The 26795-nt window shown below is 43.3% G+C and overlaps 2 protein-coding genes across 3 annotated transcripts in view; one reads left to right on the forward strand and one right to left on the reverse strand.

The window, feature by feature from the left end:
- The first annotated feature begins 338 nt into the window (after positions 1 to 338).
- Positions 339 to 26733, forward strand: VTI1B (vesicle transport through interaction with t-SNAREs 1B). Of its 2 annotated transcripts, XM_033187649.1 has the most exons (6): positions 339 to 1328; positions 11272 to 11330; positions 14160 to 14351; positions 17435 to 17608; positions 20193 to 20254; positions 22230 to 26726. In XM_033187649.1, exons 1-6 carry the CDS (start codon positions 1214 to 1216, stop codon positions 22324 to 22326), a joined length of 699 nt encoding a protein of 232 aa, XP_033043540.1. In that variant the 5' UTR covers positions 339 to 1213; the 3' UTR covers positions 22327 to 26726. The 2 variants fall into 2 exon arrangements, with proteins under 2 accessions (XP_033043540.1, XP_033043542.1); XM_033187651.1 differs by lacking the exon at positions 20193 to 20254 and having other exon boundaries at positions 22230 to 26733.
- Positions 21999 to 26795, reverse strand: part of ARG2 (arginase 2) — a 35202-nt gene continuing 30405 nt past the window's right edge. Inside the window, exons 6-8 of the mRNA XM_033187648.1 lie at positions 26612 to 26716; positions 25512 to 25648; positions 21999 to 22994 (exon numbers count right to left, since the gene is read on the reverse strand). Of these exons, the coding sequence (XP_033043539.1) occupies positions 22789 to 22994; positions 25512 to 25648; positions 26612 to 26716 (448 nt within the window). The 3' untranslated portion in view covers positions 21999 to 22788. The remainder of the gene's footprint in view (positions 22995 to 25511; positions 25649 to 26611; positions 26717 to 26795) is intronic.

Genomic DNA, 26795 nt, shown 5'->3' on the forward strand with positions numbered 1-26795 from the left:
TCCACACCAGATTATAAATTCCCCCGGAGCAGAGAGTAAATGTTTTATTCACCAACATGCCCAGATCCCTCGCAATGCCTACGCTTGACAAAACACCTGTTGTGAACAAGTGCACGAGGCAGCCTAGTGCACTAGTCGGGCCTAGCAGCTAGAGTATTTCGAGGTCATCCTAACTGGGTTCCACTTTTGAATTTTTGTTTTTTGGGTTCGTTTTTTTGGAGACAAGGTCACTCTCCACTTGGGAGCAAGGTCTCCCAAGCTGGAGTGCAGTGGTGGCAACTCCGCAGTCTCAACCTTGTGGACTCAAGTAATCCTCCTGCTTCAGCCTACCGGGTAGCTGGGGCCAAAAGTGCGCGCCACCATGCCCGGCTCCTATTTTGGGTTTCCGGTAGTGCTCTCGCTATTGTGACCAGGCTGGTCTCGAACTACTGGGTTCAAGCAATCCTCCCACCTCGGCCTCCCAAAGTACTGGGATTACAGGCGCGAGCCACTCGCCCGGCCGGGTTCCACTTCTGAAAGCTTGAGGAGCCGCTGGGCCTTCCAGGAAAAGTGCTACACCTCCCGACTGCAGGCAGAGCCCCCGGCCCGGCTATCTTTCCAGGGCTGAAAGCTAACATTCAGTCAAGACGCGAAATGAGGAATTCGGGTCAGGGTGGCAAAGCAAAGCGCGATGACAGTGAGGACGACGTCTAGACGCAAACACACATCAAATCGGGCACCGGGCTAAACCTGGCACCCCGGGCAACGCGCGACTCCGGGACCAGACGCTCTCCGAGTCAAACTACAAACCCCGGCGTGCACTGCAGCGCCCGTCCCTGGCCGGCCGGCGGGGCCCGGGAGGAAGGCGGCCGAGCTGCCCGTCCCGCAGGTCCCCAGGGCCCTTTCTTTGCGGCCTTTCTCCACCCCGGATCGGGCACTTCTCGGCCTCTGCGACTGCCGTTAGTCCCGCTCGCTCCCTCAGGAGTCGCCTAAGCCGCTCTGTCTCCCGCCTTCCCGTCAGGCTTTCGCGCCGGCGCTCCCGCAATCACGGGCTGGAGAGGGTGGGCGTTCCGGCTCGGGAGGACCCTGCCGCGGCCCCGGAAGAGCCTCGTCCTGGGCAGCGGTGGTGCGGCGGTCGCCGTTATGGCCACGGGGCTGGGTGGCTGACCGCCGGGCTAGGAGAGGGCCCAGAGCCCCTAATCTGGGTGGCCGCTGCTCCAGCGCGTCCTGCGCCATGGCCGCCTCCGCCGCCTCCTCGGAGCATTTCGAGAAGCTGCACGAGATCTTCCGCGGCCTCCATGAAGACCTACAAGGGGTGCCCGAGCGGCTGCTGGGGACTGCTGGGACCGGTGAGGCGCGGGTGGGCCACGCCGCGGAGAGCGCGGCCCCGCGCGCTTTGGAATTTTCCCCCACCTTCCTCCCAGACCCGGGCCCGCGTCTCCTCCCTCCGCGTCCTCAGACCTCAGACACGCCCCCTAGTGCTGGCTGGGTCGCAGCCCCAGGTCTCCCTGCCACTGAGAGTGAATTGGGGACGCGCCCGGGGACGCGGGGTTCAGTTCCCTGGGATCCTTCTATGGCCTTCCACATTTTCTCGTTTTTTTTCACTGCGGCAAACAGAGCAGAGGGGCTTTTACATATGCGGTCCTGTAATGTAGCGTGGGTTTCTTTCGTAGCTGTTTTTGTTTGTTTTATGCATTTGGAAGCACTAGTCTTAAGACAGGTCTAGTTTTCACCAGACTGACAGAGGATCTGTAGCACAGAAAAAGGGTTAAAAACCCGAAGGAGTCATAATTTGGGGTGTTGGTATATACCTGTTATTGAAGGGTAGAGAGCTGGCCTTTAAAACCTTATTGTGGCATTTAGATGTGGTCTTGTTTTGAACGTTTTTACTGCTGAGACTATTTACTACCCCTTAATTTCATGGTTCAGGTTGCTACAAGTTTTGTCTGGAGGAGCTAGAGTTTTCCGGCCCTAGATCCATAGGAAGACTTGCTATATATAGTTCTTGGCCTCTGGATATATAGAACTTGATGGCAAGGACAAAACTTTGTTTTATTGCTTTTATTTAAGGATCAGAGCTTGAGTGTTTGCTCAACGAATTACTCAAGGTCATAGGAATTGAATGACTCTGGTGAGAATGAAATGCATGTATTTAATATATATTTATTGTGAGGCTGCTGTGTGCCAGGCACTGTTCTAGGTGCTGGTGAATATTGCAAATTACAGTGAAAAAGACATGCACATCCCCATTCTAGTGGGTAGGTGATAAACAATATATAACTATTAAGCGGCAGTGTTAAAGAATACAGGAAAATAAATCAGAGTAAAGGAACAAGGGATGGGACTTAAGTTTTATTTTATTATTATTTTTGAGACCGAGTCTTACTCTGTCATCTAGTCTGGAGTGCAGTGAGTGGTACGATCGCGGCTCACTGCAACCTCCACTTCCCAGATTGAAGCAATTCTCCTGCCTCAGCCTCTGGAGTAACTGGGATTGCAGTTGCGCCACCACCCCTGGCTAATTTTTTTTGTATTTTTAGTAGAGACGGGGTTTCACCATGTTGGCCAGGCTGGTCTCGAACTCCTGACCTCAAGCGATCTGCTTTCCTTGGGACTTCAGTTTTAAATAGGGCGGTTGTGAAAGTCCTCTCTGAGGAGATGGCATTTGAACTGAGACTTGAATGAAGAGAGGGAGTAAACCAGAAATCTGGGAGAAGTAAGTGTCAGAAGGAGGGAATAGCACTGCAAATGCCCTTAAGCAGAAATGAGCTTGGTGTGTTCAAGGAGGAGCAGGAAGTTCCATGTGTTTGGGATGAAGTGAGCAAAGGAGAGAAGTAGGCAGGGCCAGACCATGTAGGGCCTTGTGGACCATGGTGAAAGACTTGTGCCTTTTTCTAAATATGATGGGATGCAGTTAAACTATATTGTGCAGAAGCATTGTGGGATCTGATTTATGTGATTGAAAAGTTGACTGCAGGCAGGGCACGGTGACTCACACCTGTAATTCCAGTGCTTGGGGAAGCAGAGGCGGGCAGATCACTTGAGGTCAGGATCAGGAGTTCAAGACCAGCCTGGCCAACATAGTGAAACCCTATCTCTACTAAAAATACAAAAATTAGCCAGGCATGGTGTCAGTTGCCTGTAATCCCAGCTACTCAGGAAGCTGAGGCAGGAGAATTGCTTGAACCCAGGAGGCAGAGGTTGCAGTGAGCCGAGATCGTGCCGCTGCACTCTAGTCTGGGCAACAGAGTAAGACTCTGTCTCAAAAAAAAAAAGAAAAGAAAAGAAAAAGTAGACTGCAGGCTAGGCGTGGTGGCTCACACCTGTAATCCCAGCACTTGGGGAAGCTGAGTTAGGAGTATTGCTGTGTTGAAGGATTTTGAGACTAGCCTGGGCAACGTGGTGAAACCTCATCTTTACAAAAAATACAAAAATTAACCAGGCATTGTGGTGCGTGCCTGTAGTCCCACCTCCTGGGGAGGCTGAGGTGGGAGGATCATTTGCGCCCTGGAGCTGGAGGTTGCAGTGAGCCAAGATCGCACCACTGCACTCTAACCTGGATGACAGAGCAAGACTCTGTCTAAAAAAAAAAAAGAAAAAGTAGACTGCATTTTCAACCTGGCACTGAATTAATTTTTGCAATGCCCATTTCTATAAGGCTAAATAATGCAAAAGAACATTGCTTGAAAAATGGAAAATTGAATTCATTATTACTATGGTTTGAATGTCCCCTCTAAAACTTATGTTGAAATTTATTTGCCATTTTAATCGTGTTAAGAGGTGGGACCCGTAAGAAATGATTAGACCATGAGGGCTCCATCCTCAGGGATTGGATTGTTATCCTGAGAGTGGGCTGGTTGCTGAGAGAGTGGGTTAGTTCAGCCCTCTCTTGCTTGCCTGCTCTCTTGATCTGTTGCTCTTCCACCTTCTGCCATAGGGTGACCCATGGGTAGTAAGAAGGCCCTTGAAAGAATCAGGCCCCTCAGCCTTGGGCTTCCCAGCCTCCGGAACTCTGAGAAATACGTTTCTTTTCTTTATAAATTACCCAGACTCAGCTATTCTGTTATAGCAACATAAAGCTTAGATAGTTACATTCACGTTTGTTATCTCCCCAGCCTTTTTCTCCATCCTGCAAAGAGGACAGTCGGAAATACGTGAATTTTTTTTTTTTTTTTGAGACAGAGTCTTGCTCTGTCACCCAGGCAGTGATACAATCTCAGCTCACTGCAACCTCCACCTCCTGGGTTCAAGCGATTGTCATGCCTCAGCCTCCCAAGTAGCTGGGATTACAGGCGCATGCTACCACACCCAGCTAATTTTTGTATTTTTAGTAGACACGGGGTTTCACCATGTTGGCCAGGCTGGTCTCAAACTCCTGACCTCAAGTGATCCATCTGCCTCGGCCTCCCAAAGTGCTGAGATTACAGGCGTGAGCCGCTGTGCTCGGCAGAAATAGGTGAATATCTACCCAACCACAAAATATTCTAAGTTGCTGGCAACAGACATAGTTGTAAATAAAGTATATACATATCCCTAGAATTGTAATAAGAAGTCCAACAACTTTACCTCTTATTCACTACCTCGTTCACACTGCTCAATAAATATTTGTTGAATAAATTGAATTTATCTAAGCAAACACATGGTGCCTCATCTGAATCCCTCTTTTTCTAGTTCAGAGACCACATCATAAAGTTTTCAGCACTTTAATGCCCATCATGAATTATTAGGCGCAGCATAATGTACATAATACAGCCCTTGCATGTAACTTATGCTGTGTAATTGAATTAAGTTATTTTTCAATAAACACTGAGAATTATTATGTATCAGCCACTGTCTGGGCCCTGAGGACTTCCAGAGTGCTTATCTGAAAAAGAAACAAACAGCTGGGCACAGTGGCTCATGCCTGGAATCCCATCACTTTGGGAGGCCTAGGCGGGCGGATCACAAGGTCAAGAGATAGAGACCATCCTGGCAAACATGGTGAAACCTTGTCTCTACTCAAAATACAAAAATTAGCTAGGTGTGGTGACATGCGCCTGTAGTCCCAGCTACTCAGGAGGCTGAGGCAGGAGAATCAACTGAACCCAGGATGTGGAGATTGCAGGCAACAGAGCGAGACTCCATCTCAAAAAAAAAAAAAAGTAAACAAACTTACAATAAAGTGTGTGATTAATCCGAAAATAAAGTTCTCAGAGACCATAAAAAAGGCTGAACTTGAGCATGGGGAAGAGAGGGAAGCTTCAAAAAACTTCAAACTGAAATATAAGGGGTTGAATGGGAGTTTGCTAAACAGGGGAAATGCAAAGAGACAACAAAGGAGTTAAAAAAAATGGAATACCCCCAACTCTGAAGCTTAGAATGTATATGGGAAAGTAGTAGTAGATGGGGCAGGTGAAACAGCCAGATTGTGAGGGGATCTTAGTGTGACATCGAGACATTTGGACTTGATATGGAAAGTCAGTAAAGGACTTAAAGCAGTTGACTGATGTGGATTTTCTTTTAGAAGGAGGGCATTAATGGCTAGACAGAGGACGAGAGAGAGCACAAGAATCTGCGTATAGGGGACTGTGTTAAGAGCCTTTTGGGCAGTTGCCTTGGTAACACAGGAATTCGTTTGACACAGGGTCTCACTCCTGCCTCCTGTCATCCAGGCTGGAGTGCACTGGCACCATCACTGCTCACTGCAGCCTTGGCTTCCCAAGCTCAAGTGATCCTCCTACCTCGGCCTCCAGGGTAGCTGGGGCTGCAGGCACATGCCCCTAGGCCTGGCTTATTTTTTGTATTTTTAGTAAGGGTCTCCCATGTTGTCCAGGCTGTTGTCGAATTCCTGGGCTTAATTAAGATCCACCCACCTCAGCGTCTTAAAGTGCTGGGGTTACAGGTGTGAGCTACAGTGCCCGGCCCAAGAGGTGGTTTTGAAGCGGAAATTAACCAGCTTCAGTGGATATGAGGAGTGAGGGAGAAAGATTCCAGGGTGTCTGCATTTTTTCACTTGGTCAACTGGGTGAATGATGAACTTAAATAAGAACCATAAGAAGAGAAGCAGAGTTTGGGTTGTGGATGAGAATATCAAAGGTACTTGGAGAACAGAGATCATGACATCATATATGTCCATTCTAGCCTCACAGAGTATTTCTTCATGGGTGCATCACACCAACATGGCACATGTATACATACGTAACAAACCTGCACGTTGTGCACATGTACCCTAGAACTTAAAGTATAATAAAAATAAATAAATTAATTAATTAATTAAATTAAATATGGGGGCCAGGTGTGGTGGTTCATGCCTGTAATCCCAATATTCTGGTGTGGTGGCTCATGCCTGTAATCCCAATATTTTGGGAGGCTGAGGCAGGAGGATTGCATGACGCCAAGAGTTGGAGACCAGCCTTGGCAACATGGTGAGACCTATCTCTACAAAAATATATATATATATTAGCTGAGCGTGGTGCTGCTCACCTATAGTCCCAGCTGCTCAGGAGGCTGAGGCAGGAGGATCACTTGAGTCTAAGAGTTTGAAGTTTTAGTGAGCTGTCATCATATCATTGCACTCTAGCCTGGGTGACAGAGCAAGACTTTGTCTCTAAAATTAACAATAAAACATTTATGAAGAAATATGTGAATTGAGAGGCCATATAGTATAATATTTAACAGCAAGAATTAAAGAGCCAGATTGCCTGAGTTTAAATCCACCTTTTAGTAGCAGTGTGACCTTGGACAGGTTACTTTAACCCAATTAGTTTTCCCTGCAAAATGGGGATAAATCTTAGTGTCTACTTCATAGGGTTTTTGTGAGGAGTAAATGAGTTAATATATGTAAAGTCCTTAGAATACGGCTAATATAGATAATAGAACTACTAGCTGTGTTATTTAAATGAAAACTAAGAATACCAGCCCTGTATACAACTACTCTTACCTTTTTCTTTTTTTTTCCAGAGCACTTGTTTTCTGACATATTAGACACTTAGTACATTTATGATATTTACAGTATATTGTCTTCCTTTCACTAGGACAGTGGTTTCATTGTGGTCCATGAACCAGCAGCATCAGCATCATCTGGGAACTTGTTAGAAATGCAAATCGTTGGGCCCAACCCCAGACTTACTGAATCAGAAACTTTTGACAAGCAGTGTGTTTTCACAGCCCTCCAGGGGGTTTCTGATGAAGGCCAAGTGTGAAAGCCACTGAGCTAGAATATAAGCTCAATATTATGTCTTTTTTTCACTGTGTTTCCTAAGCACCAGAACAGTGCCTAGCACAGACTAGGTGCTCCATAGATATCTGTTGGATGATGGAATATGTGAATAATGTGAATTGTTGGAAAGAAAATATTACTATATGATTGTGATTTGTTTCTATTCTACTGTTGTCCGCATTTTCATTACTTTAAAAATGGGTATATTCTACCTATTAAAACAACAAAAACAGTATTTCTCCAAAGTACAGTCTCCATTCACTTTCTGCCTTTGAAGGATATTAGAGACAATGTGTCCTATTTTAGGAAGTTTTTGTGGCAGTGACTGTCCATTACCACATACAATAATTATTAATCCATTTAATATCTCATTAAGTACCTATGGCCATAATTTCTTGTCTTGGTTTTACAACCTCTGAAGAGGTCTCTCCAATTACTTTGGAGTACTATAATGTGCTGTAATTTCTTAATCTAATCAATAATGTTAAATGCCTGTGGTCATGGTTTCTAGTTTTGTTTTTGTCATACCTGAAGACGTCTCTCCATATGTCTTAATGGGTATCGTAAAAATATTCAAAGTTTTCCATTTTAAATCATTTAGATCAGTATGTATAACACAAGACCCTATTATTTTCGGAGCCAGAAAAAATAATCACTATGGAGTACTGTAGTCAGCTGGCCGATAAACACCAATTACTTACAGACTGTAGAATTTCAACTATTCTAACTCCTCATATTTTCTACTGAATTTTGTGTTTGCTCTTAGGTTTTCGTAAGTATTTACTTTCAGAAACAATGGTGGTTCCTATTTATTGAGCCTTTATATTTGGCACTTGCTAAGTGAATGTTATGTGTATTATTTCTTTTAACCCTTTCAAACAACCCTTATGAGGTCAGTAGTTTTATAGTCCCTATTTGCAGATGAGGAAACAGGTTGGTTGAGAGGAATCTGTTGCTTTTAACTCCTGCATGGTGTGGGATCTAGTCAACTGTTACGGTATAGAAATAAAGGGTGTAAGTCCTCCATTTTGCCACAATGAGGCGCCAAAAGCAAAGTAACCACATATTTATGAACTGGTGAAACTGAAGTTATTTCCACAACTTTAAAGGGCCAAGAGTAGGCATTCTTGGACTGGAAATTCAAACCCCCATAAGGAAGAGAGGCTGCTCACCTTGGTCAGACATTAAGGTAGGCTTTCTGTAGTTCTGTTTTTCAGAGCTGTTTCCATTTTACTCCATGTCAGCATCCACTCAGTTTCCCAAAGGAGACAGAGTTGGTCCCAGAGAGTCCCTCACATGTGACTGATTTGGGCAGGCTTGTGGGGTGGGGGATAATGGTATTTGAAGTGGTTCATTCTTGCTCATGGTGCGCATTCTCCCCAGGATGCCACCTTGCTGTTTGTAGTTGATTGTGACATCAATTCTAACTCCCTAAAAAGAGGAAGAGGTTTTTTGTTTTTTAAGCAAATTTTTTCCAGTTGTTAAAGGCTATACCCTGGGCGCACAAAAATGCCCCTCAGTTGTGTACAGTATACAGTTGTTTACTGTACAGAAAAGACTTGGACTGGGAGTCTGCAGACTTGCACTCCAGAACTAGTGCTGCCATACATTTGCTGTTCCGATGACTGGGGAGGCACTCAGTTTCTCCAGGGTCTAGCGTCCTCAGCGGTAAAGGCAGGAAGTTAGACTAGATGATTGCTGAGGTACATCCTAGCTCTAGCATTCATTGGTTTCATAATTCTGAGCCTGAAGAATTTTTGAAAAGCGGCTGTCTATCCCTCTCAGTTGGGTAGAGATCAGCTTCTTGAATTATCTGCCTCCCTGGCTTTATTATCACAAGAAGTGATTTCAAAGGCTTCTGTTTTGTTTGTTTTAAATCTTAGAAGTCCAGAAAGGATCTCATAAATGTAGTGAAGTTCTTTAAAAGTATGTTAAGTTATAGAGCACTCATAAGAGGAAATGTGTTTTATGAAATCAGGTAGGAAATTGAATATTCCAGCACACAGAAGTTAGTGAAAGGAGAGAGGTTCTGTGGTCTTCTTCTCCCCCTTTCATTTATGTAGTTACTTTCCTGGAATCATTCTAGAATTTGCCTCTTGAGAATGCAGATTTTCATACCCATTAACAAAGGAAGAATAAAGGAGGAGACTTTATGACTAAACAGTTGTAGAAAAATCTAGGAAAGGAACGAGCTAGGAAGGGAATGTACATATGTGTACAGTACTGCTTCCTACTGTCTGGCTTGGATCAGGAGTGAGCATGCCTGAATTTGGAGATGTGCGGACTCAGAGCAGTGATGATGCTCAGCACTTTTGGGACAGCTTATTACAAAGTGATACAATACTGCTCCATGGAAGTAGCCATTTTTGACTGTAGGTATTATTTCAGTACTGGTAGCTAAGAACACAGCCCCCTCACAGATAGTAATAGCTGCTTTGGTGCTCATTTCAGTTACATCATAGATGGTCAAGAGTCATACCGTTTGCCATGGTGAACCTTCCCCTACTTTTTTTTTTTAAACAACAAACAGAGCCATGGGTTTTGTGAGTAATATGGAGGAAAATGTCTGGAGTATCTTGTGTATATTAAGGGGGTGTCACACAACAATGAATGAGACGTAGTAAAGAGTGTGTTGTCATTTGCGCTTTCAGGCAGTAGCCACATCTAAGGAGGTTTATAGTTCTAGGATCTATGGCATAGTAAAAATGACAAAATAAATTTATGTGTTTCAGAGGAACTTGGTCTCAAGTTGAGATTATAGAACATATGCATCCAAAATGATTTATGGTCACTTAAAAAGTAGGATACATGGACAGGTGTGGTAGCTCACACCTGTAATCCCAATACTTTGGGAGGCTGAGGTTGAGGATTGCCTGAGTCCAGGAGTCAAGACCAGCTTCAGCAACTTATGAGGTTGCCATGAGATAGTAAGGCCCCATCTCTATCAAAAAAAAATTAGCTGGATGTGGTGACTTGCACCTGTAGTCTCAGTTACTTGGGAGGATGAGGCAGGAGAATTGCTTGAGCAGGTGGGAGGATTGCTTCAGTCTGGGAGGTCGAGGCTGCAGTAAGCCGTAATCATGCCACTGCACTCCAGCCTGAGTGAAACTCTGTCTCAAAAAAAAAAAAAAAAAGATACAACTGACATTAGATGCTGTTGTGGTTAACAAAATGTAAATCCATATAAAGCATTACAGTGACATTACATCTTATGTAGGATTGGATTCAAAAGTCAGGGCTTGGCCGGGTGCAGTAGCTCACGCCTGTTATCCCAGCACTTTGGGAGGCTGAGGTGGGTGGACTACATGAGGCCAGACTGGCCAACATGGTGGAACCCCCTCTCTACCAAAAAAATAGAAAAATTAGCTGGGTGTGGTGGCACACTCCTGTAATCCCACCACTTAGAAGGCTGAGGCACGAGAATCACTTGAACCCGGGAGTTGGAGGTTGCAGTGAGCTGAGATGATGCCACTGCTGTCCAGCCTGGGCAACAGAGTGAGGCACAGTCTCAAAAACAAGTCAGGTCTTAAGATGAAAATCAGAGTAGACAAATCATCTAAGAAAATCTCAGGACAGCAACTGAATACCCACAGGCCATTTCTTCATAAGCCCAGCTCATCTGTTCTCTTTTGCAGTAGAATGGCTGAGGTGGATGGATCACTTGAGGTCAGGAGTTTGAGATCAACCTGGCTAACATGGCGAAACCCTGTCTTTACTAAAAATACAAAAAAATTAGCTGGGCATGGTGGTGGGCGCCTATAACCCCAGCTGCTCGGGAGGCTGAGGCAAGAGAATTGCTTGAACCTGGGAGGCGGGGGTTGCAGTGAACCGAGACCGAGCCACTGCATTCCTGTCTGGGCGACAGAGTGAGACTCTGTCTCCAAAAAAAAAAAGATTGCTCTTTAGTTGGTGGAAGTGCTGCTGGCTTGTGTTTAGGAGTCACATTGAAAAATACGTAGCTATAAAAGACCATATCCCCATACATGCTACAGCATAGATGAACCTTGACTTTATGCTAAGTGAAATAAGCTAAACACAAAGGACAAATGTGTGGAAATAGTAATAAGCATTTGAAACTTATCTATCTTTTCTAGAAGAGAAGAAGAAGTTGATCAGGGATTTTGATGAAAAGCAACAGGAAGCAAATGAAACGGTGAGAACAAGGAACAAATTTTGTTTCTTCTACCTAGTGTTGGTCTTTTCCAGAAGTAATGCTATGAACTGATCACAGATTAACTGTTCCTGTCCATTGATCTTGATTTTGACTATTTCTTACTAAATGAAGCCAGTTGATGGGGATGGTTGTTGAGGGGGTTTGACAAACACAAATGGGTAAAGCCTGAAGACGCTCGTGAAATATGACTCTTTGGTAATATATTGCTGATGTGAGTAGTGAGGGCATTCTCATACTTTTACCCAAGCAGTCTTTTAAAATCTGTTGTTTCTTTTGCTTGTTTGTGTTTTTGAGATGGAGTCTTGCTATGTCGCCCAGGCAACAGATTGCAGTGGCGCAATCTTGGCTTACTGCAAGCTCCACCTCCTGGGTTCACGCCGTTCTCCTGCCTCTGCCTCCCGAGTAGCTGGGACTACAGGTGGGCACCACCACACCTGACTGATTTTTTGTATTTTTAGTAGAGACGGGGTTTCACCGTGTTACCCAGGATGGTCTCGATCTCCTACCTCATGATCTGCCCACCTCGGCCTCCCAGAGTGCTGGGATTACAAGGCATGACCCACTGCGCCCGGCCTAAAATCTGTTTTTAAGAGCTGGCCATTAAGATAGGTTACTGGTCAGTGCAGTGACTCATGCTTGTAATTCCAACACTTTGAAATGCCAAGGTGGGAGGATCACTTGAGGCCAGAAGTTCAAGACCAGCTCGGGCAACCTAGGGAGACCCCCCCATCTCTACCAGAAAAAAAAAAAATTACCGAGGTGTGGTGGTGCATGCCTCCGGACCCAGCTACTCAGGAGGCTGAGGTGGGAGGATCCCTTCAGCCTGGTAGGTCAAGCATGTGGTTAGCCACAATTGCACCACCGCACTCCAGTCTGGGTGACAGAGCAAGACCCTGCCTCAAAAAAAAAAAAAAAAAAAAAAGTTACTGTTCTTTGTTAAACTTACTGTCACAGAAAATGTAGTTTAGAGGTAATTCTAACCATGTCCCTTTCTGCCTTAAAAGACAATGTAGGCCGGGCGCGGTGGCTCAAGCCTGTAATCCCAGCACTTTGGGAGGCCGAGACGGGCGGATCACAAGGTCAGGAGATCGAGACCATCCTGGCGAACACGGTGAAACCCCGTCTCTACTAAAAAAATACAAAAAACTAGCCGGGCGAGGTGGCGGGCGCCTGTAGTCCCAGCCACTCGGGAGGCTGAGTCAGGAGAATGGCGTAAACCCGGGAGGCGGAGCTTGCAGTGAGCTGAGATCCGGCCACTGCACTCCAGCCTGGGCGACAGAGCGAGACTCCGTCTCAAAAAAAAAAAAAAAAAAGACAACGTAGTAGCTGGACTTGGTATCTCAGGCAAGACATGCATGAGTGTCAGTTGGCACCCAAAGTTTGTCAGAAGTTGGTTCAGTTTACTGAACAGTTTAACAACTGCTTCTCTTCACCTGTGGCTTTTCTTTTTTTTTCGCTCCAGCCCTATGGAAGCAAGAGTTCTTTGACTCCATCTCATTATACTCTAGCTTCAGCAAACCCATTAAGATTGGGGCCAAAATTCTGGTCCCTGCTAGTACTCTGCAGAAATAATTGCCCCTGTATTTGCTACCCCAGAGCAGACAGAGAAAAAATTCTCTTTTGGCCAGCGAACTTCCTTCTTGCTTGTTCAGTTTCCCAGTTATCACAGTGAAGTTCTGAGAAGGAAGCACATCTGCATCCTTTTCTCTGTTTTGCATCTGTTTTAAGAAAGACCAGGCCACCAGACTGTGGAAACTATTTTCTTCCTAATGGTGGGGGTACTGGGAGCTTTTCTTAATACCTGTGTGCAGCTGGGCATATCCATGATACCTGTTTGTAGCCATTCTCCTGTTTTAGTTAATACCTTGGTAGCATTTTTAAAATCTTCTAGCTACTACTGATTTGTTTGATGCTCAGATACTTGTTTTCTCCAAACTCAACAAAAGTAATAATCCTATTCTGACCATTCCAGGCAGATGGAAACAATTCAGGGCCGCTTGTGAACATGTCCAGGTGTTACATTTTACTTATCCCAGAAAAATAGAAGTCTGATTCCCCTAAAGCACCCTACTCTAGGGTAGGCCCCTGGTTGTCTCTGACCTAGAGACAAACTTAATTGATTTTCAGAAAGAGGAGCAGGAGAAGGGAAGAACCCTGATGCCAGATCCCTATCACTTTTAGTACGGTAGACTTCAAAGCACTTTTTGATGGCAGTGTTCAATCATACCAGGCTAAAAACTTGGTATATTAAAGAGAGCTGAGAGAATTTGAAGATTTTGAATGCTGACTCCTTTTCTGTTTAATTTTTTTTTTTTTAATAGAGATGAGGTCTTGCTATGTTGCCCAGGCTATGCTCAGATGATCCTACTGCCTTGGCTTCCCAAAGTGCTGGGATTACAGGTGTGAGCCACTGTGCCTGGCCCGGACTCCTTCTTTTTGTGTAATCTTGAGCAGGTTTCTTTAAGTTTTTTATATGAAATGGAGCATTTCCTACCTTATTGACTTGTTGTGAGGATTAAATGGAGAATGTATATAAAAATGTTTAGTAAGCTATAAAGTACTTCCTGTTTTTCCATTCATTCATTCAGTTCATATGTTTTGAAGGCCTGCTCTGTGCTTGCTAGGCAGTACGCCAGGCATTCAGAATGAGAGGAACATGCCAGACATGGTCCCTGCCTCGTGGAGCATATGGTTATTTGCTTGGTGTAGTCCAAATAAATAAGTGGTTTGATTAGTCCAAACTAGGCATATTTCCAAATGAGTGAGGGAAGAACCAGGCTATCCACTCACTACTTTCTGCCTTCCCAGCTGGCAGAGATGGAGGAGGAACTACGTTATGCACCCCTGTCTTTCCGTAACCCCATGATGTCTAAGCTTCGAAATTACCGGAAGGACCTTGCTAAACTCCATCGGGAGGTGAGAAGCACACCTTTGACAGCCACACCTGGAGGCCGAGGAGACATGAAATATGGCATATATGCTCTAGAGAATGAGCATATGGTAAGTTTTAGCTGTTCTTGTTTTTTTTTTTTTCCTTAAGGGCCTATGTTGTTGGGGTATTTCATGTTATCAATGTATACTAGACTCTTGTTTCATTTTTTTCACCCTTATCCTCTTTTCTGCATCCAGGTCCTGTTATCCCCTTGGTATCTGCCCTATTTAATGCAGGCCTTTTGAACCATATGCATATTTAGATTTCTTTTTATCCTTAATATAATACAGTCTTACAATAAAAAAAAACAGTGCTTTATATGTAGTAGTATATAAGTGTTACCTATTCTTATTATCTGGATTCTGTATTCTGACCCATTGATCTAATTTCTTTTCTCCTTGATCTTTTTTATTCTTTCATATAAATTTTAGAATCACTTTCTCAGGTATGCCTGGAAAATTCAGTTAGGTTTCTAATTTATCAGAATATTGTTACACAATCAATCCAAGCTTTCCTTTACCTTAATGTCAAGATGGCCCAACAACTGAGATACAGTAACCAATGCAGGGTGCTTCTCGAGAAGGAACTTTCTATCTTTTTATTCTGTGGTAATGGAAAGTGAGCCAGACTGCCTGTCTGGCTTTCAGGATTCTGATTTATAAAATTGGACTAATTGAACATCTGTATTCTGAAACCATCTAGAGCAGCTAGATTGTTAAAGGAATAAAATGTCTGAAAGATTAAATGTGCTGCATTTGGTCTGTCTTCCACAAACACAGCACAAAGTAGAAATTCTCTGGCAAGTAGCATGGCAGAGAAATAAAAAGGGGCCCACCAGTCCAGACTGAACAGAGGTAGAAAGGCTCATACTCCAATTTTAAACAAATCCTGTTTCATGATGCATCCTGATTGTAGTTTAAGAGACATTCAGAATGATACTGGCTTGACATGGCTGATGCCAAAACTAGACCCCTTGAGAATGAAGTAGTTAAAATTTTCAAATAGATGCACGAGGAATCACCACAGATTAGAAGCTGACAGAAGATCACTTAAAGGGAGACTGAAAAAAGGCAGGCAGGTGGAGCTGGTTAAAGTGGGAGTTGTAAAAGTGACTTTAGTCATGTTGCCAAAGTTGGGGAGGAAGTCCAAACAATTTTGCTTTAAAATTATGAGTTTCAGAAATTATTAAAACATAATTTAGGTATCCATACCTTCAGTAAAATTATTGTTCCAAATCTGTCTGAAGTTCATTTATGTGATCTGATCTTTTCTTGGTCATTTTTTAGCCTACTCAGTTGAAAATCTGCATCTTTTATTTTGAAAACCTTTTTCCTTCTTCCTTTGTGCTAACGTAACTGATTTTATTTGAACCTCATTCAGTGGTTTCCTCATCTGCTGGTCTGTATGCCATTTATTAAGTCAAAATGCTACAGAGCGTCGGGCACGGTGGCTTGTACCTGTAATCCTAGCACTTTGGGAGGCCAAGGCCGGTGGATCACCTGAGGTCAGGAGTTCAAGACCAGCCTGGCCAACATGGTGAAACCCTGTCTCTACTAAAAATACAAAAATTAGCTGGGCGGGCCGGGCGCAGTGGCTCAAGCCTGTAATCCCAGCACTTTGGGAGGCCGAGACGGGCAGATCACGAGGTCAGGAGATCGAGACCATCCTGGCTAACACGGTGAAACCCCGTCTCTACTAAAAATACAAAAACTAGCCGGGTGAGGTGGCGGGCACCTGTAGTCCCAGCTACTCGGGAGGCTGAGGCAGGAGAATGGCGTAAACCCGGGAGGCGGAGCTTGCAGTGAGCTGAGATCCGGCCACTGCACTCCAGTCCGGGCGACAGAGCGAGACTCTGCCTCAAAAAAAAAAAAAAAAAAAATTAGCTGGGCGTGGTGGCAGCTGCCTGTAATTCCAGCTACTCGGGAGGCTGAGGCAGCAGAATTGCTTGTGCCGAGGAGGCAGAGGCTGCAGTGAGCTGAGGTCGTGCCACTGTACTCTAGCCCAGGCAACAGAGCGAGACTCTGTCTCAAAAAAAAAAAAGGAAGAAAAGAAAATGCTTCTTGCTACTTCTGCTCTGGGAGCCAATCTTTTGGCTTCTTGATGGTCCTGCCAGTAGTCACCTGCTCTGTAATAGGCCTCTGTGAGCTGGGTTCCTTTTGAATGTGTGCGTGTGTGTGCGTGCACGCGCGCTTTGAACAGCTAAGAACTTGGAGCTGCCTCCATTTCTGTCAGTGGTTGTTAATTCTGGCCTGACAAGGCTACTTTTGTCTTCATGCTGTCTGTGTTTAGGATTACAGGTGGAGTAAAACTTCGGTGGGGATTTAGAAAATTAGGGCAGGTGGGGAAGCTTGCTCAAGCCCCAGATACTAATTTCCCTGAGACCAAATCACCCTCAGTGTGGCAGCCTCAAGGCTTTTTGTTTGACCTTAGGTGAAGTTCTTTTTGGGGCTCACCAAGAGGGTAACCACATACGTTTTTTCCAGAATGTGGTAGTGTCTCAGACTTTTACAAAATTTCTTTAGATGCTGAAAAGAAGAATTTAGTCATCTAGGCAATACCACCCTGAACCTGCCTGATCTCAGAAGCTAAGCGAGTCAGGCCTGGTTAGTACTTGGAAATACCAGGTGCTGGAGGCTTAAAACGAAGAGCAGAATAGCTTGTTCATGGTCCTTCAGTCCTCAGTACCAGTCAAGTGGGAATCTTCAGTGAATTAACCTTTTTCTAGGGCTGCGGAGTTTAGTTGGTTTGCTCATAGCACTATCGAAGTTACAGGCTATATGCATTAATCAGGTAGCTCCCACATCTGGGCTGCCACCTTTCAGAATTTGATAGTCCAGGAGACACATGAACCAGTTCAGATTCATCACAAACACAGGGAAAGTGCTCCAGTATTTTTAATCCCTCTTTCCTCGCCTCATGTAAATGTAAAAGACAATGGAGTGGGGGTATTGTGATCCTATTGATTCATTTCAGGTTCTGCTTTAGTCTGTGACCTTGAAAAAGAATCATTAGCTTCTTTGGTTCTGTCTTAAAAGGAATGAAAATTATTGCTCACTGTATTCCTTCTAACATGGGAAAGGTCATGAGGAATATGCTGGCAATGAATTTATAATGGAAAAAGTCTAACATTTCTCTTCCATACTCCTTTCAGAATCGGCTACAGTCTCAAAGGGCAATGCTTCTGCAAGGCACTGAAAGCCTGAACCGGGCCACCCAAAGTATTGAACGTTCTCATCGGATTGCCACAGAGACTGACCAGATTGGCTCAGAAATCATAGAAGAGCTGGGGGAACAACGAGACCAGTTAGAACGCACCAAGAGTAGAGTAAGTCTGGGCAGACGGAAAGGGGCAAGTATGGGGAAATTAGGAGGCCACTGCACCGGGAAACCATACTGAGACCAAAAGCTACAGCAGTTCTGTATTTAGGGAATAGTCTTTTTTAAGTTCTTATGCTTTTCTCAATTTTTATTTATTAATTTTTTTATTATTTATTTATTTATTTTTGAGATAGCGTCTCACTGTGTCACCCAGATTGGAGTGCAGTGGCGTGATCTCCACTCACTGCAACCTCCGCATCCTGGGTTCAAGCGATTCTCTTGCCTCAGCCTCCTGAGTAGCTGGGATTGCAGGCATGTGCCACCACACGTAGCTAATTTTTGTATTTTTAGTAGAGACGGGGTTTCGCCATGTTGGCCAGGCTGATCTCGAACTCCTAACCTCAGGTGATCCATCCACTCCGGCCTCCCAAAGTGCTAGGATTACAGGCATGAGCCACTGTGCCTGGCCGCTTTGCTCAATTTTTAGTTTGCTTGGCCGAGAGATCTCCCTTAGAAGCAATTTTACCCCTAAGAATTAGACATCATTGGAAATTTTTGCTTCAGTGAAGGGAAAAAAAGATGGAAGAAACCTGATTTCTACACTTATAAGATTACAGGAATTAATAAGGATAAAGTGGCTGTATTCTCTCTTTGGCAAGAGAAATAATATGTCAAAAGGCACTTAAGGATTCAAAGCTTCCTATCTGAGATTTTAATTTTTCACACATGTAATAGAGTATTCTGCTATTCTTACAAAAACATCATCTACTTATACCCTGTCATTTAGAGCCAAGGCTATTTTCCAGATTTCATAAAATAGTACCACAGTTTGTAGATTTATAAATTATGCTTCAATCTTGTACTATAACCCTTTACTATTATCTAAGTAAAAGTAAAAAAAAAAAAAAAGTAATAGGGAAAAAAAATCTCTAAGGATTATCCAGTAAGGTAAGCTGGATCACTGTGGAAAGAAAACAAATATTTAAACCAAATGATGACTATATCAGGGACCTCTAGTCTACTGTCACTCTGAGAGCCTCAGAAAAATAACTCATTTATTTTTTCCTTTCCATAAATGAGTTAACCTACGTAGGAATTTTTTAGTTTTTTAGAGACGGGGTCTTGCTCTGTCACCCAGGCTGAAGTGCAGCAGTGCAATTAGAACTTACTGTAGCTTCAAACTCCCGGGCTCAAGTGATCCTCATGTGTAGCTGGGACTACAGGCATGTGCTACTGTGCCTGGCTAATTGTTTTAATTTTTTGTAAAAACGGGGTCTCACTATGTTGCCAAAGTTGCTCTCAAACTCCTGGGCTCGAGCAATCATTCCACCTTGGCCTCCCAAAGTGCTAGGATTACAGGCATGAGCCACTGTGCCTGGCTGGAATTTTTTAATTAATACAATTTGCCAATTGAATGCTGTATTCTTAATAGCCGAAGGCAAATCAATTTGAAAAACATACTGTGGCCAAGATTTGGACAGGAAAATACTAGCTCAGTGTGAAGATTTGAGTAGATTTTCTTAGTAGCTACAATTCTCCATTAAGTCAGAGTAATGCCTGCCCTCTTCAGTGAAAATTCACAATAAAGTACTACATTCAAGGAAAGCTATGGAGAATGTAACTTGCTTTCAGATTGTGTGGGTTTTGGTTTTTGAACATACCAGGTAGATTGGTTGAATTTAAAAGCCCAAGAGGCCAGGCTCACACCTTAATTTTAGCACTTTGGGAGGCTGAGGTGAGAGGATGGCTTGAGCCTAGGAGTTTGAAACCAGCCTGGGCAACATAGCGAGATCTCATCTCTACTAAAAATCAAAAAAAGTAGCAGGGTATGGTGGCATGCACCTGTGATCCCAGCTTACTTGGGGACAGGTGGGGGTATTGCTTGAGCATGGGAGGTCAAGGCTGTAGTGAGCTACGATTGCAGCACTGTACTCCAGCCTGAGTGACGGAGCGAGACCCTGTTTCAAAGAAATAAAAGCCAAGGAATGAGCTGAGAGGTCAGCTTACCAAGGCCACTGGGGAATGGGAACAGATGGCAGGTAGCCATCTGCTGGAGGTGAAATATCCTCCAGCTGTCCAGATTAGTAGCAGGCAACTGAAAGTTCCATGGAGGTTCTTTTCACAATCCGACGCAACTGTCTCTTAAGAGGGTAAAGAAAAAAGATAACCAGATCCCAAAAGTAGTAACAGGCCAGCCTACAAAAACAAATGCCAACTCAAGAGGCTGTCCTGGAATTTGGCTGAGGAAATTCAAATCTTTAGTTGCTCTATAGTCACTGGCTGTCCAGTCTGCTGGCTACACTTGAAGCCTTCCCTTTTGGAGTAGCCATGGTAGAAGATTAGCTCAGTCTCAGGAGTCCATCCCCAGTAGCAACCTAGGAAGATGATTCCTAAGCCTACTTGATGAGTACTAAAATACCTTGTCCTTTCTAGGTTCTTCTACTTACACTCGAAGGCCATCATTTAAATTGGCTTGATTTCTTGGAATTTTTCAACATATATCCCTTAATGCCTAGTGTTAATCTAGGGATATTCAATTGTACAGAGTATACTTTTTAAAGAGGGAAATAATCACTATTTTCTCTTCTCAGCTGGTAAACACAAGTGAAAACTTGAGCAAAAGTCGAAAGATTCTCCGTTCAATGTCCAGAAAGTAAGTTTTATTAAAGTCATGAAATTTCTCTTAACTCAGTGGCTTTCAACCAAAAAGCTTAAAATAGTGACTTACAAAGGTCCTAATAAAGCACCTCAGCAGTTGACACATAGTCCCCATATACTCAGTACCACCCAGCAGACCAGAATAAATACACTAAGGAATATGGTCTTGGATAATTAAATAGCTCAGGATAAAATCATTTGTTAAAAGTATATACTGCTTTGACTTGGAGCAGTGAAAAATTTCTCCACTGAAAAGATTTAATCACAGCTGATGTTCTTTAGAGAAGGCAACACATAGGAATAACAGCTTCCTATTCCTTGAAATATATTTGTATAATCTCGGCCGGGTGCGGTGGTTCACACCTGTAATCCCAGAACCTTGGGAGGCCGAATCGGGCAGATCACAAGGTCAGGAGTTCAAGACCAGCCTGGCCAAGATTGTGAAACCCATCTCTATTAAAAATACAAAAAAATTAGCTGGGCATGGTGACAGGCACCTGTAATCCCAGCTACTCAGGAGGCTGAGACAGAGAATTGCTTGAACCCAGGAGGCGGAGGTTGCAGTGATGGCGCCACTGCATCCAAGATGGCGCCACTGCACTCCAGCCTGGGGGACAAAGTGAGACTCCGTCTCAAACAAAGAAAAAAAAAAAAAAAAAAGAAATATATTTGTAAAATCTTGATTAGAAAGCAGTTTTCACCTGCATAGTACTTGCTTTTGGCTCTGCTTGCCCTTCATGGGAGTCAGCTCCTTTTCTGGAAGTTCTGTCTTATAGGGAAGAAGTAGACTTTTAAAAGTAAAACCCTGGGGAGTTGTCAGGATTGGTGGGCAGTAACTGAGCTAAGATGCTGCAGAATCTGCTGGCACTGTCAGGTTGCCCAGAGGACCATGAGCATTGCTTCACGCAGGCATTTTGAAAATAAAGGTCCAGAAAACACAAGCTGTTTCAGGAGAAGAACAGAATTCCAGTGCATCTAAAGGGTGGTGGAGCTGATGACCTCCTGTATAGAGCCACCGTGATTCTCAGTGAAACAGCATATGCCATGCATCAGCTGGCTGTGGTTTCATTTCTCAAGAAACAGGATTGACTTCAGTCATCACAGCAGTGACTTGATTCAGTTTCATTCAGCTCTCTATGGACTCCTAGTCTGATAAATAACTAAGTCCTTCTTTGAGGATCAAAATTTGAATTGTACTAACTGCCACCAATAAAGTAGTCTTTATCAAAAATAAAAACCAAAATCCTTGAGTGCTAACAGACAAATCCAGGGCAGAAATATTGCCACTGAGGTTGAAGTTGGGGGTGAGAGGGTATTGTACGTGACCTTGGGCACAGATGGCCTAGCGTGAAACAAAACTACAACCCACTCATGGAACTAGCAGGAGGGTGGGATTTTCCTACAGTGGCAAATTCCTTGTGGAATAGGGAGAAACCTAGAGTGAACATGAGAACTAGAGGTTGGATTCTTTGTGTAAACAACAGATAGTAAAATTTTTAAGCTCCTATACTACCTTTATAACATATCCATTTGGGTTGGTAGGAGAGCAAAGGGAAAAACAGGGCAGAGGGAAGAAGTTTCCAAGGGATTGAAAGGTATTACCCAGGCTTCTAGTTACTTATCCTAGGGCCGGATCCATCCTGAGCTGGATGTATATATGATTACTTTTTCTAGCTAACCCCTCTTTCTAGAAAAGCTATTTTTAAAGGAAGTAACTACCATTTGGACACATTTCAGAATCCATTTTTATGCTTTGGTTTTTATTGTCTCAGTTTAACATTTCTGTGAGGTAGACAGTATTATCCCTAAATGACAGCTAAAGAACCTCGTGAGTACTTCCTGGTAAGTGGCTGTGTGATCAAACAAACAGCCTCAGAGTATCCAGCCGTGGTTCCAGGTCTAACCCCAAAATGTTTAGAAGGAAGGTTACCCAAACTTCTGACTACTCCCCACTTTGCTTCTCTTTGTAGAGTGACAACCAACAAGCTGCTGCTTTCCATTATCATCTTACTGGAGCTCGCCATCCTGGGAGGCCTGGTTTACTACAAATTCTTTCGCAACCATTGAACTTCTATAGGGAAGGGTTTGTGGACAGAACTTTGACCTTGTGAATGCATGATGTTAGGGATGTGGATGGAATAAGCATATTGCTGCTGTGGGCTAACAGTTCAGGGATGCACTGTGTAGCCCAACTGTGGGAGGAGGGAGGAAAGATGGAAAACCACTTAAATGTGAAAGAACAGCAACAAGACCAGTATGATATATACCAAGGTAATAAATGCTGTTTATGACTTCTTTAAATTTACATAGTACTGTAGCATATTAATACCCTGTGAACTGCAAAAAGCCAAATACATTTACAGTAGTATTGGTCACCAAAATAGAGGGGAAACTTTACAATTGTGAGAATGTGTAAATGTTCTCGTTAAGGCAGTATTGACCCAGACAACCATTTTGTATCTATCTGTCCCCTCAATTCCTCATAATTCTGGAATGCCCGTTGTGAAACATGTCAGTGCACAGTATATCCTAAATTCTCACACGTGCTTGATTTTCTGATTCATCTGGTGAACTGGGAGTAGGAAGTTGGCCATAGACAATATGCCCTCCTTCTCTTGTCTGACCAAAACTTGAAGCAATCACATCCACTGCTAGGTTAGCTGTAGTCTTCGCCTCTTCCTCTGAGGTGGCCAACTGAGGATTGACTTCAACAAGATCCAGTGCTGACAGCAACCCTGGAAGAACAAAGTGTGACAAAACCTCAAATTACTCTCCGTGAGGGTCATCCCACTGGGACAGGGAGAACAAGCCAAGGTAAAAACAAGAGTCCATTTTGTAGTAGAAAATACCTATTTTCAGGAAGCCCCTTGCACCTCATCCTCTTGGCCATGAATTTAAGTTAAAACACTGTTATGCTCCAGTAGATTAAAAGAAACCTTTAAGATAACTAAATAAACCATCCTTGTTCAACTAACATAATAGGCATAATTGTCAGGCCTTCTGGAAAAGGAAAAGGCTTGGTGTTGGGTGGGGGAGGTTTTCATCCTGCTTGCTGGCAAAATGTAGGTTCCTAGTATGACTAGGAACCTTCCAGATGCCTGCCTGGAAATGAATCAAGTATGAAGGCAGAGGCAATCTCCCACTTTCACTAGCTAAACTCCATTCCCACTTTTGAACTCTAATGTGTTATCTGTATCTGTTAGAGCACCACACCATATGGGCTGAAATGTATTTATTACTGCAAGCTTCATTCTCACCCCTGCAGGCCTGAGCTCTGGAGGCAGGTTCCACATCTAACAAACACATCTTTTGTCTCCCAGCAGACTGACCCAGTATCTTGTACTTGATCAAGAGACGATTCAGCCATATGTTAGTTATTTTATTTGGACTCCAGTTACCTTCTGTTAAGGTTTGAGAACTTCTGTCAAAGTTCTCAGTACTGTTCCTTTGGCCTGGAGCAAGTGGAAGGGAAGCTTAAACCAGAAGAACCTATCCAGACCTGCTAACATGCTCACCCCTCTAACTGCCCCATTGCTCTGTGGAATTTAACTTTTTAGTTGGTTATTCTGGATGAAGCGTGATCTGAACAAGCTAGTATTCAGGAATACAAGTATCTGAGAATATTTAGGGTGGCCATAAAGTCTGGAAACACAGGCGAATGTACCTAATGGTTAATTGATATTACACTATAGTACATGATGTGCTCAATGCCATATGTCCATTCAGCATCTTCCCTTATTAGCAATGTGTAGTTGAGTGTATGGTGCCAAACTGCAACCAACAGGTGTATTACTGTAGCATTTCCATCACTTCCTGCACAGGGACCTGTGTTCCTGATTTGTCTCTTGATTTCCACTGACTAAACCTGCACCTTTAGCATATCCCAGAAGTGGTAATCAAGGTTTGCAGTATTAGAAATACATACATGACTTATGTTTCCAGACTATTGCCACCCTTTAAATTAAGCAAACTGCTTTAGGTATCCAGTTGACAGCATTATAACAGTGCAGTGGCACAGTCATGGCTCACTGCAAACTCAACCTCCCAAGTAGTTGGGACACCTGGCTAATTATTGTTTGTAGAAACAGGGTCTCACTATGTTGCCCAGGCTGGTCTTGAACCCCTGGGGTCAAGTAATCCTCCTGCCTTGGCCTCCCAGAGTACTGGGATTATAGGTATGAACCACTGTGCCTAGCCCCATGAGTGTCTTTTGGAATAAAATATTGTAGCATGGGAACAAAGAGACAAGCCATGGCCGCTGCCACATATAAGTGCTAGAGGTTATAACCCCTGCTCTAAAGTGGTGTTTTTAGGAAGCAAAGCAGAGAATTGAACTCCCAGGTTCTCTGACCAATAACCTGAGGACCACTGGCAACATCTAAGATTGCAGATCTGAGAATTAGACCAGTACTGCCTGCCTTTCTGTACTGCCTAAGGTTCATAGCAGGCTGTGGCGCTAAGGAGACCATTTCTCAATGTCAGTTTCTATCCCATCTAGTCAGGGGTTCTCTATAGCCCTGAACCTTTCAATCTGGGGTCTCTATCCATACCTTAGTTCCATCAGATGGTTACTGAAGCAGTATGATTTGGTAGTTCTTTAAATTTTGGAATGAAAGGTCATTTGAAGTAGCTTTAAAACCAGAAGCTTTCTGACAGAAATGGAAACTGTTTGCAAACAAGTATGAGTTTTGGAAAAGTAGCCAGTCTTGATAACGTAGAATTCATCTTAGTACCCTTTCCATCAGTCATTCTCATCTAACTGTATCCCCCTTATTAGAGATCCTATCAGGCTCTAGTACAAGACCTACCCTACATAAAGGACCCAAGATATTGTCCAATTTGCAGATTTCTTGAAGAGATCAGCTTTAACTACAAATTCACAACTCCCAATGAACCAACCTCTTACAGTGCAAATTACAGTCTTGGTCTTGCCTTCTTATCTTAATCTGCCTTTAGATAACTCAGACACAAAGAACTGCATCAGTTTGACAATTTATTCTTGTATTTAATTGTTTACATATACAATTTTTTACTCATTATTGCCTTAGTGTAATTTGGCAAGAGCCATGTCCAAGCATGACTCTAAAGTAGTCCTTTTTTTTTTTAGCATAGCCATATAATTTTTCGCTACAAAAATTCAAGCAAAAACAAACTGCAATGATGTAGAATATCAGAAAAGATCCTTTGCAGGCAAGAGACTCTAGCATATTTACCTATTTTGTTAACAGGCTGCAGACCTGGTTGCTACATACCTGTATTGTGTATTTCCTCAGCAATATACATGCCTTCTCGATAGGTTAGTCCCCCTACAACAGGAGTTCCTGTGGCTGGAGCTAGTGTAGGGTCAAATGCATCAATATCAAAACTCAGATGGATTGGTCTTTGTCTCCTAGAAAGGAAGAGGATAAAATAATACTTAACTGGTTGTGCTTGGACACTCATCCTTCTCATGGTTGCAACTCCTTGATTTTGTTGCTATTAGTCCTGGTACTTTGTTAATAAAGCTGTTAATACATTTCCAGGCTTTCTATTCTTGGAAGTTACTGAGATTGGCAATATTAACTTCCTACCTACCACTTCATGATACTGCCATTTGTTCTGCATGCCTCAGACAGACTAACTCTAATGTATATTTCTGCCTTACCCTGGGTATTAGAACCTCTTACACTAATAACTGTCAATAGAGGGATTTCTTCATTTCTAGATGAGATTGGGCTCTGATACAGTCTGATTTAAATTGGCTTGATGTTATTCTCTGAACCTAACAGCAGCTGAAGTGAACTCTAATTTTAGGTCTGCAGTTTTAACATCTTCCATTTCTAACTTCATTATAGCCCCAGTGTCCAAAGACTGAAGCTAACAACTAAGTTTCTTAACAGCTTACGAAATGACATACTACCAGATAACAATTCCGACATTAATCACCCAGAAGTAAATACTTGGTATTGGGAAAATGCTCTTAAAACTACCGTTTGATTAGTATTCATCTGCCATCTTTCTACACTGCCAAGATTTGCTTAACATAAAATTCATATGAAACAATCGTGAGACTGGGAAGAATGGGACAGTTGAAACAATAAATCCTTGTCATCTCAGAAGATAAGCATTAAAGATGGAGATCAAGAAAAATTCATGAGACAGAAGATCTAAGCAATGATTTAGAGGAAGCCTCCTCCCAAAAACCCCAGAAGAAGAATATGACCTGTGTTTCATACTTTGCCTTTCTGAACTATTTAAAATTATGTGTATGTTTTTGCTTTTTATTTTAAAAGTAAAGCTGCTGTCCTTAAGAAACAGGCTAAAGTGTGTTGCCCACTGGGGGTTTGCCCTGACATCAGTTACAGTTACTTACTTGCCAATCAGCAGATCAAATGTTTGTTCCATGACCTTCTGGATACCAAGTCGATCAATATCTCTCATGGAAAAATACTGGATATCGTAGTTCTTTAAAATAAAACTGTGATGAGATATAAAGGAAGGAGTCCTTAGTTTAAAGAGCATTTTTAATAAATGCATATTTGGGGGAGGGGGTGGGT

This window comes from Trachypithecus francoisi, unplaced genomic scaffold (genome assembly GCF_009764315.1).
Source record: "Trachypithecus francoisi isolate TF-2019V2 unplaced genomic scaffold, Tfra_2.0 Lachesis_group3, whole genome shotgun sequence".
NCBI lineage: Eukaryota > Metazoa > Chordata > Mammalia > Primates > Cercopithecidae > Trachypithecus > Trachypithecus francoisi.

What these genes read in the sequence shown, in the direction of transcription:
- VTI1B (XM_033187649.1), top strand. Translation starts at nt 1,214, where the DNA reads ATGGCCGCCTCCGCCGCCTCCTCGGAGCATTTCGAGAAGCTGCACGAG. An exon ending in AACAGGAAGCAAATGAAACG is followed by an intron (nt 11,331 to 14,159) that starts GTGAGAACAAGG and finishes CTGCCTTCCCAG; the next exon opens with CTGGCAGAGATGGAGGAGGA. An exon ending in TAGAACGCACCAAGAGTAGA is followed by an intron (nt 17,609 to 20,192) that starts GTAAGTCTGGGC and finishes TTCTCTTCTCAG; the next exon opens with CTGGTAAACACAAGTGAAAA.